Source organism: Vanellus vanellus, assembly GCF_965231255.1.
Source record: "Vanellus vanellus genome assembly, chromosome: 25".
In the NCBI taxonomy this organism is placed as follows: Eukaryota; Metazoa; Chordata; class Aves; order Charadriiformes; family Charadriidae; genus Vanellus; species Vanellus vanellus.
Window position 1 is genome coordinate 2,322,165 of NC_138930.1, and position 13,398 is coordinate 2,335,562.

General features: G+C 42.3%; 1 protein-coding gene across 1 annotated transcript in view; it reads right to left on the minus strand.

Moving 5' to 3' along the window:
* ARHGEF18 (Rho/Rac guanine nucleotide exchange factor 18) overlaps nucleotides 1–13,398 on the minus strand; it is a 46,903-nt gene that overhangs the window by 17,207 nt on the left and 16,298 nt on the right. Inside the window, exons 11-13 of the mRNA XM_082495209.1 lie at nucleotides 5,304–5,371; nucleotides 3,653–3,716; nucleotides 441–585 (exon numbers count right to left, since the gene is read on the minus strand). Coding sequence (XP_082351335.1) covers nucleotides 441–585; nucleotides 3,653–3,716; nucleotides 5,304–5,371 — 277 coding nt within the window. The remainder of the gene's footprint in view (nucleotides 1–440; nucleotides 586–3,652; nucleotides 3,717–5,303; nucleotides 5,372–13,398) is intronic.

A 13,398-nucleotide genomic window follows, 5' to 3' on the forward strand; every position in this document is an offset into this window, starting at 1 on the left:
TAAGGGATCCTGTAATTTAAAACACTGCTGTCTCCTACACTAGTCAGAACTAGCACAACCTAAAATAACTGAACTCAGCAGAGATTACTGAGTTTCACCAAGTCTGAAGACAAATATACCCATGAAAACCACAATCTAGACATAGTCAAATACTGCCTATTTTATATGGTATCTTTCATGACATAGTACAGAGGGACTACAGACAAGGTGATTTAAACAAAAAAAAATAGCTTACTGTTCGTGGAAATGAATTTCAGCATTAAAAGCTCAATAAATCTCTTTTGAGCTTGAAAGGCAATGCGAGTTCTTGCTTTAGTTCTGTAATTGTTTTGAGCTTGAAAGGCAATGCCTTGAAAGTTCTGTAATTGTTTTTCTTTTCATGTTAGGGGAGTGGGGGGGCAGCAGAAGCTAGTGAATTAGAAAAGAAGCAGTTTACTTACCCAAATTTATTAACAGCTCCAGCAGTATTCAATGAAGACTGAGAATTTCCTCTTTGGGCGATAGTCATACCGAGATTCCGTGATAGTACTGGGGTGCCATCCGGTCCCAGGAGAAGACTTCGGGGCTGCTCCTTCAAAGAAGCGGCTAGAGAGGCAAAAATTGAATTGGTACTCAGAAAATGAGGTGTACACTGCAGATCACCTGCTCTCAAACCTCTCTCTGAATGCGGACGGAGAACAGACAGGATCTTGGATGTCAAGAGCTCATTGTCCAAAAAAACATTCTCATTCCATTTTCTTGAAAAGGAACCACAAAAAGACAGCTCAGGATGAGCTGGAATTGTGTTGCTTCTGCCGCTGCTTTTTGAATTTGTATTCCCCATGCTCACTACTGGCTGCCCTCAGACTTGGCACAGTAAAGTGGCCCCAGAGATGCACTGTTTTTATACTACCCGTGATCTTTCTAGAAATGTAAAGCTGCCACTTAACTTACTGTATTGGCTAAATCAGCAGGTCTGAAGTGCAGGAAATTGGTCCCTACTGTGCCCATTTAGTGTGGAAATTGCAAAGTATCTTCTCCTTTAGTAAAACACCAGAACCTACACACAATTATTCACACCCTACCGTATAAGGGCACAGAACATTTCATGGCAAACAAGAAAAATCTGAGATCACATAAAAACCACAAGTTCTTTGCAATGCTTATTGCTACACAGTGATTTATATCTGCATGCACACACACTGAACGTAATAGATACCAGAGCTAAATTTAATTTTAATACTGCAGCTTTTTAATGCTTTTTAAATCTAGACAGACTGTGAACTGGAAAGATATTTAAAACTTTAATCACTATTATACAATACATGGAAGCCTGTAATAGACTTATAAAAAATGGATACAATTATTTAGCACTAATGTCTGTAATGAATGATAAGGAACAGGAGACAAAATACATCCTTTTAAAAAAAGTAACTTCAGGGAAATCAAAGATGAAGAATCAGACAGACAATCTTTAAAACTTATCACTGGCTGCCCTTTTTTCAAGGTGCTTTTAAGGACATGGGAGTGGAAGAGATCTCATGGATCCTTGAACCCAGGACTCTGCCATTGCAAGAAAGCTCCTCTTCCAGTACAGTGTCTGGGAGGCTGCTTCAGGACCATGCTGTTGTAGCAGTTTAAGAGGGTCTCCAGTTCCCAGCCAAGGTTTATGCATCACCAATGTACAACTTTTGTAAAAACACTGGTGTCTAACCATCCTCAGAAGTTCCCCTTTCTTAGTCTGCACTCCCCAGTGTACCTCCACTAACGACAATCATTTGTCCCTTCACTTCTGCCTTGCTCAACCAAACACAGCTAAATCAAGGTATTCATGTTTCTTCTCATAAAACAGGTTTTTCCACATTTCTTGATATCCCGTACTCTACATCTGCTTGTCTCTCATTTCATCTTCCTTGAAACGGTTGACTAGAATTGTATTAGGACTGCAGGGGAGGTTTCATCAATGACATTTACTAGAAATCATATCACAACATAATTTCCTGCTGGAAATACCTTTCCTAATACCTCTTTTGGTTTGAAATCTCTTGGCTACGTGCAGAGCACATTCTTAGTCTACAACAAACCGGGTAAACCGAGTCTCTTCCATCATTCAAGTGATGAGCTCCAAACCCACTGTCCCAAAAGACAAGACTAAGTAGACATTAGCAAGATGTGTAAAGGTGGATTTCTTAAGCAAAGGCTTAATAATAAATGCCCTCCCATTCCCGTTTGGGGAAGTATTGAAATCATCAGCCATCAAGTTCTTTCTATGCTCCACAAGCCAAGAACATAAAGTTCTGCTTCACAATGGTAGGTCAAATCTAAAAATCTCCAGAGGCCAAACATTGGGAGAGGGATGGGGGGGACACACAAAGAGCACAGTTTGTACCTTTCTTAAAAGGTATTTTTCTCTTTTGCATCGATACAATACCTTTGGGTTTTTTTTTTTGCTGGGCACTGCAGCGTTATACTGTGGGTAAAGACATACAATGCCCATGCTATTAGCTGTTCCTTTAGCTTCCAGCTTCTGCTTTTGACTATGGAAAATAAGTACTGGCTGCCTATCAGAGTCTGCACCAACAAAAAGCCATTTTCTGAGTTCAATTAGCACTGTCTGCACACTGCTGAGAGTCCATATCGATCGTTGTTAACCTATCACACCAGACCAGACTGTATACCACAGAGCTGTTTCAACGACAAGCCCTACAGCCAACTTTTCCTATTTTCATTATTCCTTATTGTTTCCTATTTTAGATTCTGCACTTTCCCCTAAATGCACAAAACCATTCTTGGTAATGCAAACAGCCACTTACCTTCTTATAACAATTATTCCATTTGCGCTACCTCTTTGTAAGGATTGTTTCATAAAGAAGTACAACTTGCAATGCAAGTCAAATGACAGCTGACAAAAATACAGGCAACACTCACAGTAACGCTCTGACATTCATGTCAACTGTGGTTTTTTTACAGCCATCAAAGCAAACAAACACACCAACTGCAAGGCAAAAAATAATTCTGCTCTAGTTAGGGTCAATCACCTGAGAGCCAAGAAGCCTGTTCTGTTAATGCAAACCTCGTAACGTCTACAAATTAAAATGCCATTTAAATCATACACCTGTGGCCATGATGGTCTTTTTCCAGTAGCAAAAAGCTATTTCAATGCCTGTGCTGCAATAGAGCTGTTCTTTCTTGGTTTTTTTTCCCCTCCCATATCCCTTTTCCCCATTTTGTTTCAACAAAGATTTATGTTCAGACCATTAGTGCTAGCTTGTCTTAGAGATTTCTAGCAACCACTAGCTGCAGGCAAGTTTTAAATAGACAATTATGAAAATCTGATGTAAAACAAAGTTCACAGTTCTAGTCTTTTCAGAGGCCAGAGAATAGACAATCAATGAAAAACTAGCTTATTGATCCCTTTTCACCATGATATTTTGAGGTTACACAGCAAGAAGGTATAAAGAAAAATAAAAAGATAAAAAGATAAAAACACACAGGAGATTGCTAGGAGCCTCTAAGCCATTCCCAGTAGAAAAAAAAATGAAGCCATCTTATTAAAAGAGACCTTTTCTATACTTCAATAACACACTGTGTATAGCCTTTAAAACATATTAAAGAAAAAAAATACAATTGAACAGATAAGCCTTGAGCACAGAAATCATTCTTTAGTACAAACCTGGGGAAATGCACTGAGGCGAACTTTGTGGAGATCCAGAAGGTCTGTGCTGCAAATCTTTCTGCTATAGGAAAAAATACAATATTCTTACACATACAGACCAAACTTTCAGTCCAAAATTAATAACGTTTTTCCTATCATATAGCACTAACTGTACATGAAGCTGTATACTGAAAATATAAAAGATTCGACACAGTAACATTTTGATTTTTTCACATTCCAGAAGAATGGCATACAGACATTGACACTTTGTATAAAAACCCCATCAAATATAAACCAGACTGAAATAGAACCAAAAATGATGTTACAGTTGAATTAAAGCTATGATCATAAATAATTTATTCAAAGAAAGCAAACCTTTAATGCAGACAGTCTTCCCCTACACTTTGTTGCTGTTTAGTTTATGGCAACACTAACTAAACTAATCCAGCCAGTTTCAACTAAAATTTAGACTGCCCATTTAAAATTGCATCTTTGGTAATCTGTCCAACAACTTTCTCGTTCTTACAACATTAGGATATTACAATTCATTGAGATACTTAAGTTCTTTGCATCTTGGATAAATTATAAGTAATACAGTCTGTAACAAATGGCTTTTGGGGAGTCTTGCTTCACTTTGAGGATCTCATTTCTGACTTCATTCCCCATATCATTTTGTGCTGCCGCTCCCTCTCTGCTCTCTTCAGGAGTGGTTTGTAAGGGCTGATTCAACCAAGAAAGTTTGGGAGATGGCAAAGAGCGGAAATGAAAGCATCAGAGCAAGTGAATTTTTCGGTTTAAAAGGAAAGTGCACAATGCCTTAAGAAGTTTATAAGTATATATCAAAAACCCCAAAAGAACACTTCTGCCTTCAAAAGAGTTACATTCTAAATCACCAACGGCTGAAAGCACTTCCTCTAGCCTCCAACTGCCCAGATTTGAGCTGTTCTGCTCTCTTTTTTTCCCCCCTCATGGTACTCCCCAATCTGCTATCAGTCTCTGAAATCATCATCACTTGCAGGTTAAAACAAACTAAAACTCCCTCAAGTATTATTAGTTATAAGGAGGAGGAAATGATTTTCAAAACCAACAGCAGAATAAAAAACAGGACAGATAGACAGCTATCTGAAACCAACCTGTGACCTCACATGTAATCACAGGCACCACAGTGACACAGATAAAAAACTAACAGCTTAGCAAGATATAAAGTTCATCACAGTTCAAAAATGAAATAATTTATTCTGCATTGCTCAGCTTGTAAATAATACACAACTGTTATAACCAAATTCCTCTCCACCCCTCACTCTCTGCCATCAGCTTTGAGATGGCACAACCTATTAAAATACAGTGGCATAAAATTCAGAGGTACCACATAATTCAATTATGTTCCCCAAAAAAGTGATAGGTTTCTCATAGGGGTTAGTCACAGCACAGTTCTGACAAACACAAGCAACGGTAAGTAATTTTAAGTACAGCAAAAAAACGTTTCACTTTATTTTCCCTAGATGTATTGTCATAAGTTACTATAATGACAAGTTAATAACTATTCAATGTTTTGAAGATGTAGGGCAAGATTCTGTACTGATGTAAACTAAAACACACACACTAAATTAAACTTGTCAATGTCAAGCATTATTATTATTATAAATAAAAAACAAATTTTAAAACCCACCTTGGGTCTGATGCTGCTGCATTCAGCCAGTAAATTCTTGCAGTTCTTATGGACATTCACTGCACAATCTGAAACACACAAAAAAAAGTCTTAAATTATTCTTGTCATTCCCATTCAGGGAAAGGAAGAGTGACACATAAAACATCTTAATTTTGGAAGAGATGCAAAGTAAGATCAGGTGTTCTAGAGAGCATCCTTCTTGTGCAAGTTCTGTTCTCGATTTTACACCAAATACTTAAGCTTTTTCAATAAGACTCAGAATCATTGTTAATGCAATTCACACATGCAAGCACAAAGAGACACTACTGAATGCACTAGCAATATTCTGCTTAATCTCAACCAGACCGCCACCTTCCTCATATCTGCAAAGGTTTTTTCCACGTCTCACAATTCAAAATTGATACCATTCAATTTGGCTCCCTATGAATATCTGCCTTTCCACATAGAGTATTAGCAGGAGCTGAAGTAACTACAGTGAAGTTCAAAACGCACCACAGATACCACTTTTCCAGCTTCACAAAGGAACTGTTTCCAGATATAGGAACTAAAGCAGCCCTCTCTCACCCAAAAGGCATAAATCCATTAATACTATAATAAAATACAATCTCTTTTTTTTCCTTATAGTAACTACTGCTTGAGAAAACAGGATGACAACTGGTAGTGTCAAATACTTTCTGCAGTCTTTCTGCCCATCTATAAAATAAGACCCTTCATCAAAGGCAGAAGCAGGACACCAGCAACTCGGACAGTAAAGGAAACCAGGATTTGTTTCTTCCCATCTATTTCAGGCATGCCTGTTAGAAGAGAAATAGAACAAAACCGGGACGATGAACACCACATCTCCTAGGCAAAAGCCTGTTTATGTTTAAAGCACAGAGGAAAAACTATTTAAGGTCTCTTCATCCAAACAGAACTATCACCCATGCCTGGCGCCAAGACTGGTGATATGCTTTAAGGCTCCTGGCTAACCCAGAGAAATGCTCACTTTTAAGTGTTTTTCACAATTACAGTAAAAACTCTAAGAACAGGAACAAAATGCTTACTTGGCCTTAAACACAAATAAATTAATAAAGATATAAAACCAAGACTGAGAGCACAGACCCGAAAGATGCTTACATGTTATGCAACTTCCACGAGTGTGGGAAATAAGAGCAGAATACTGCACTTTGAGCACCTGCCACACACATTTCCACAAAAAACAATCACCTCCCATAACTTCATTTGTGATACTTCTACCAATACCACACCCCATGCAACAAAACAAAAGGCACTATATCTAATTTCAAATGTATGTGCCTCTGCAAATATGTGATAAAAATGTATCTAAATTATTCACTTGCTAAAACTATGTAGAGAATAATAAATATATTAGCTATTTCAGCATTGCTAAGGCCTCCACCTATCACCAGAAAATGAGGAGCTTGTTAGGACATGCCACAACAACAAACTAGTGGACAATGGAAACCCCTTTCCTCCTGAGACAAAGGAGCAAACTGTGGGACAAAAATCACCACACAAAAGGAAACAGAAAAAATTCTCCATGACATCAAGCAGGGTTGGATTCAAGTCTGGCTTGCAGACGAGTTCCCTTCAGGGCAGAACGTGCACACCGACAGAGGTAAGTGTTCATACAGCACTGCCCTCCCCTGCGACATCACCTCTTCTCCCAAAATCCACTTAATTCATCTAGAATTGTGTAATACAGTCATCTATAAACATTTTATAAACTTTAACTAGACATTCATATTCCCTGACATTTACATATCAAGTGATTACATTTGATAATTCTTTTCTATTAATGATTAGTAGGAGCAATTCTACTTCAAAAGCTTGGGTACCTTGTGAAGCTAACTGTAAAAAGGCAATCAACTTAAAAATATATTTCAATTTTAAAACCATGCCCTCGCTGTGTTAAAGATAACAGCTTATACCACTCTCAGTAGGTATTTTTCACTTAATTACTTCACATATCTAACAGTGCTATGTATTCGTTTCCTATGCTGCTGAAAGATTCTTTACACAACAGGAGAGAACATACTAGAAAACAAGAAAACGCTACAGAAAAGCATCAGAAAACTGCAGGTGAAACCAAGGACTTGATTCTCTAAGACACTATTTGAAACACAATTAACTTAATGATTTCCAAGTGGCATTATTTTTACCCATGTAAGAGAAGAGAATTTTGAAAACTGGCAGGAGAATCAGACTGCTTTATAAGCATACTTCATTTTACAAAATATGCTCCAGCTTTCCCTATTCAACACACTTTTGCAGACAGTGCTGAACCAACTACACTCCAATTGAGGATGAGAACAAGCATTCAAATAGCAGTGAATTTGATTTCTGTTTTCTGCATGTATGATCTCTTTGCATTCTTTATTCTTCTGGACAGCCTCTCTGAACAGGGTATTAGAGAGCTGCAGGGGTCAGGAAAACAGCAACGAGAAGAATGAGGGACAAAAGACAGTAGTGACAGGAACCTGCACACATTGGGATTGATACTTAAGACTGGAGATACATACAAAGGATTGTTATAGGTGTACAGAAATAACAGATATCTAACCTTAGAAAGTCCAGAGGGCAATCCAAAGAAAAGGAGCATTGGTAGATTCAAAACTGACAAAGAAAATTATATTTTTACATGTACCATCAGTAACCTGATAACAGAATAGCATTCTGTTATTCAGGTCAAGAATTTGGGAAGGTACCAAAATGAAACAGACAGTTATGTCAGCAGGCTCTTCTCAAACTGGAGAGGCGCAGAAGGTATTCCTGAGAAAGACAGAGCTAAAAACTCAGAGGACTGCTACCCAGGCTCTTCCCTTCCTCTTCCCCCAACCGCTCACTGGAACTGTAAGATCAATTGGGCAGGGAAAAACAGATCCTCCAACGGATTTCATTTTGACACAGACTATGCAGGAGGGCTGTAGCTCCTGAGTAGTGCCGAGATCATCAGTTAAACTGCCTGCACACCTAGAAAGTCTAAGGATTTAGGCTACCTCGACTGGGCGGGTATACGACCACCACTGCTAGAGCTAAAGGTACAACAGCAATCTGGGGGAGAGCATCTGTCCTTCGCTTCAGTGGCCAGTCTGGCCCAAAGCACGGTAGATTTCACACACAGCACGGAAACTAAGCAAACCCACCACGGTTGTTTCTGGCCTTAAATCAATAGTTTTGGAATTAAGACTGAGAATTTTGAGAGCATCGCATTATCCCACATCTGCTTACTACAGGGACTGTCACGGCCTCTGAAGCATTCTGCATGGGCTGGTGCCAGTGATGACCTATTGCTCATTGATAGCCCAACTGAAACAGGGGCCTCGTTCAGCAAAGAAACATTTTAGACCAAAAGGCTCATAAACATCATAAAAGATCCTGTTTGTGATTGAGGGTAATGAAATTAATATCTGGTATAATAAAAAAACCCTTCCCTTATTAATGAAACACTTTCCCAAAGGCTCACAGAAACGAATTTACAACTTAAGAGCATTTTAGCGGACAACACATCACAATGCCCAAAAGTGTAACACTGATTCACAGTATGCAAGAGGGCAATGAACCTAGCTGAAAAAGGGCAGGTGAATACATTTTCGCCCCCAGCTGGAATACCTTCCACTGGATCAGACACTGGCAATGTCCTATAAATGTCTTCCAGAATTGGATTCCAGGACAATTCTATGACTCAACAGATATTATGAGTATTATGACCCTGACCTTTGGTCTGGAACAGTACTGCCCAATAAAATAACTCTTAAAAGGCCATTTGCAAACAACTACAACTAACAGACAGATATGCTGTAATTAATCTAAAATTGAAGTACTGACTTTTTTTTCCTCTCAAGCATCTGGGTTTTTTAAATGACAGATTAAAAAAAAAACCCTTTTAAACAGCTGAGTTTGGGCAGGGACACCTTTTAACAGTGATTCTAATGATAGAAGGAATTCAAGTACTATTTTAATGCTAAGGATTTATTCACCACCTATTAAAGCCAAGCAGCAGAACAGTGCCACGGACAAAATAGTTTTCTCATTAAATTAATATTTTTTCTGTTTTCAGATGTCCAATGCTTCAGGGATCAAAGCAAACCTCTTCCCTCTTTCCTCACCCTTACACCATACAAGGAAATTCCCCTCTCTTGAACTGACAAAGGAAATAACTTGCACATGAATGATTAATGCCAAATATAAAATCTGCATTTATACATAGAGATACACAACAGCTGAGAAACATTTCAAACAACTACAGCATTCCGGAAAAAGCAGAGAGACTTTGTGATAAATCTCCTCAGGAAAAAGGAGGAGTTTCAGTGGAACGTGAAGAAGTTTCTGTATTTGGTAAAACCAGGTCATGTATCTGCAGGAACTCGGAGCAGATTTAACTTTGTCCTAGTGGCTTTGGTGACCGGTGTTTACTTGTTTTGCAAACTCGCCTAATTAGGCAGGGGCAGAAACCAAAAAATGGAAGGGTGCAGGGTGATGAGATACTTCACATTCTGAAATAGAGACAGTCCATGCAAGAAAGCAACAACACTAAATTATCAAGTTTCAGCATCCCTGTTAAAGCATTCCTCTTTGTCTCCAAAAACAACCTATAATTACTTTATCACTGTATCTGGGTTTATTGTCAAAATATCAGATAGACGGATGAGGGGGTGGGGTTGTGTCGTTCCCAACACTGCAAGTTCTGGTGGCCTTGGGGCTTTCTTTAAGCACAGAAACCCAAACCAAACAAATGAACAACTGATGTTTCTGTTTTTAAACAATGCAAAGTAAAATTAGCATATTATCCTAAAAGAAATATGAATACCATTTTAATTCTCTCACGTTGAGCCCTTCCCCCATTCTACGGCAATGCTACAGGACTGAAGCAGCAACTATGACAATCATAAAAGGTATTTAAAATATTTCATAGGTAAACATTAGGTGGAACTGCAACACACGGTGTCTGATGGCTCCTGCTCAAGAGCCATGTTTCATGCGTTTATTTTTTTTTACCATACCAAAGAGAAACTATCACCTTATAACTTCATAAATATTTTAAAAGAGTGCCAAATAAAAAAAGCCACCTACAAAACCCTCTCTTAAGAGAAGAGTGAAAAGGAACCAAGATGCAGCCATTCCTTCTCTTGGTTTTACACAGAAGACACACATATACTCCAGTAACAAAACCACAGCACAAAATGTTCAAACGGTATTCAGAAATTCTGCTTATTTATTAGAGCAGCAAAACCAAACACGGTACCAGAAACATTCAGAAAGCTGTTTCAGTTTTGAATCACTCCTCCAAAAACCCATCACCGCTCCTACTGGGGTTTCCTTTCCAGCACGTACAATCTAAGCCTCCAATCTGATATTATCTCCTGCTACTCTCCCTAACATGCCAGGGCTGTGGAATACTTAAAACGGGTCAGCCATCACATCTGCGGGTAAGAGGAAGTTTTCACTATTTTTTTCCCCCCTAACACATTTAAGGTCTTTTTGTGCACATCCCCGACTTTTCTCACTGCTGCTGCACTAGTACTGCGTGTGTAGGCCACCGAGGCGCAGGATGTCACTGTCACAAGCCTAAGGATGCTCAGACTCAAGCTGTGCCATAAAGTCAATCAGTTTCACGTCGGGGTACACCAGCTCGCCCCCCTCACACACACGGTCACATTTCAGCTCCTTCTTTACCCCCTGAAGGACAACGACTGGACCTTCACACGCTATGTCCGGTCCCCCGGATTAATCCTTGAGCTGCTAACGTCGGGAGGGCTACGGACCCTGCAGGATTTGTCCCCAGAGGGCGGACAAACCCGCCGCCCTGGTCAAACTCAGCCTTCCGCAGCTGCCGCGGAGGGCGGCCTTGTGTAACTGCCCGCTGCCGGACGTTGCTAAGGCACCAGCGGCCACCGGGCTGGCTCCCCCCGCAGCTCCCCGCTGAAAACCCCCTCAGCAACCCCGGTAGCAGCGCTGCCCCGCCACCGGGACCGCGGTGCGGGGGGGGGGAGGCCGGTCACCGGGCCGCGGCCTCCCACTGCCCCGGGGAGGTGTGTGGGGGGGGTCCCGGTGCCGGGAGGGCTCGCTAAGGCCGGGAGGGGGCGGCGCCGCTGGGAGCCGGGGGCTGAGGCACAGGGCGCCGGCGGACGCGCTGTCAGCCCGGTCTCTTACCGGACTCCCCGGGGAGCCGCCGGTTGCGCTCTCGGTCCCAGGAGCCGCCGCCACAGCAACAGGAAACGCCCCCGTGTCCCCGGAAGCAAAAAGGAGAGGAGACTGCGCGCCTGCGCGCCGCGGTCCGGCCGGGGGAGGGTCGTCGTCCCCTCAGGGAGGGGGTGACCGCATCGGCCCGCGCTCTCTCCTGAGGGAGAGCACGACCAGCTCAGCCCGCGCTTTCTCCTCAGGGAGCGCACGACCACCCTCGGCCTCCGCTTTCTCCTCGGGGAGGGCACGACCACCTCAGCCCGCACTTTTCTTTCAGGGAGGGCACGACCATCCCTGGCCTCCGGTTTCTCCTCAGGGAGGGCGCGACGCTCCCCCCCGGCTTCTGCTTTCACCTCAGGGAGGGCACGGCCACCATTGCTCCATGCTTTCCTTTAAGGGAGGGCATGACCACCTCAGTCCACACTTTCTCCTCAGGGAGGGCACGACCACCTCAGTCCACACTGACCCTTCAGGAAGGACACGACCACCCCCCTCAGCCCACTCCCAGGACAGGGGAGGTGGCCAGAGTCGAGAGCCACCAGGCCTCTCCCCGACAAGGGTCCCAGGCTGCCCACCCTGAGCCCGAGAGCAGCTCTGGCTGCTCCCCTGGCCCACCGGCAGAGGTAAACATCCCACACCATGGGGGATCTCCCGGAAACCTGCCTTCCATCAGCCTCTGGCTGCGGCAGGAACAAAGACTAAACAGACCCTTAATGGATGGGATGTAGCATCCCGAATGACAGCTTTAACGTGGTAGTTCATGTGTTTGCGCAGCGCCCAGGACTTATTCTAAATACGTAATATGTTACTAAAAGCCTGGTGGGATTTGCCATTCACAGCGTGCTGAAATGTTTACGGGCGCTTCTGCCAAGGCGAGGTTGTGGTGCCCGGAGGGTTGGCAGAGTGCTGGCTTCCTTATCTGCCCCGCGACTGCCAGTGCCTGCCCAGGCCTTCACAAGTGACCCCTGTGCAGACAAATGGCAAGAGCAAAGGGAAAATATCTCCACTATCAGCAGATTCGTGCCCTGACTTGTACAGCTAAATTGCTTGCCGGAAAAACCACCTTTTCCCTCACACCAGTAAGGGCTGACCTAGGACTAGCACCGGGGTGCTGAAGTATTCTGTGCAGGGAGGAAAAATTAGAAAAGCTCATGACCTCACCTTACCTCCTGATCTGTGATTCACTCTGAGGACTTAAAATACTGGTCTCCCTCGCAAGTTTGTCAGATTTTAAGTCACGCACATCCAAGTTGCATGTCAAGCTTGAAAATGCAACGTACACGATTACGAAACAAACTTCCCTCTCAAAATCCACCCGACAGCCTTCCCACACTGCTTTGAAAGAACCTGCCACCGTTTGGGCTGGAAATGAGCTGACATCCTAGACTACCATGGGACCAATATCGTCTCTGGTTTCCGCACTGCGACCTGTTTAATCGATTTTATTTTTTCTCTTCATCTTATAGTTGCAAGCTTTTCAGAAATGTTCCCTTTTGCACTGCTTCTGTACAGGACTAAGTACAATAAGGTCCCGGTTGTTTATTGGGGCCTCTCAGCACTACAGAGAAATAATGATTAAATAAAGCGGTTTGGGGGTAAACAGCTGGCTGTCGCTTGGTGACAGATTAATCCTTAGGCACTTCAAACTTTGTGCTTCGCTATGATATAAAAGTAAAGCATTGCAGATTGCCCAACTACAGCTGTCACGGAGAGAACGTGCTGTGCTTATGCGGCTGGCCTCAGGGCACCTCCACAAAATCCGTGCAAAATCTGGCACAGCAACCAGCCGAAAGACTCCATAGCTTAGAGCTAAGGTTTGGATTGCAAAGAAGAGAATAGCACCAACTTTCTAATCCTGTGTAATTCTGTAACAACAACAGATTTCCTATTGAATGAGTTTCAGGCAGATGGC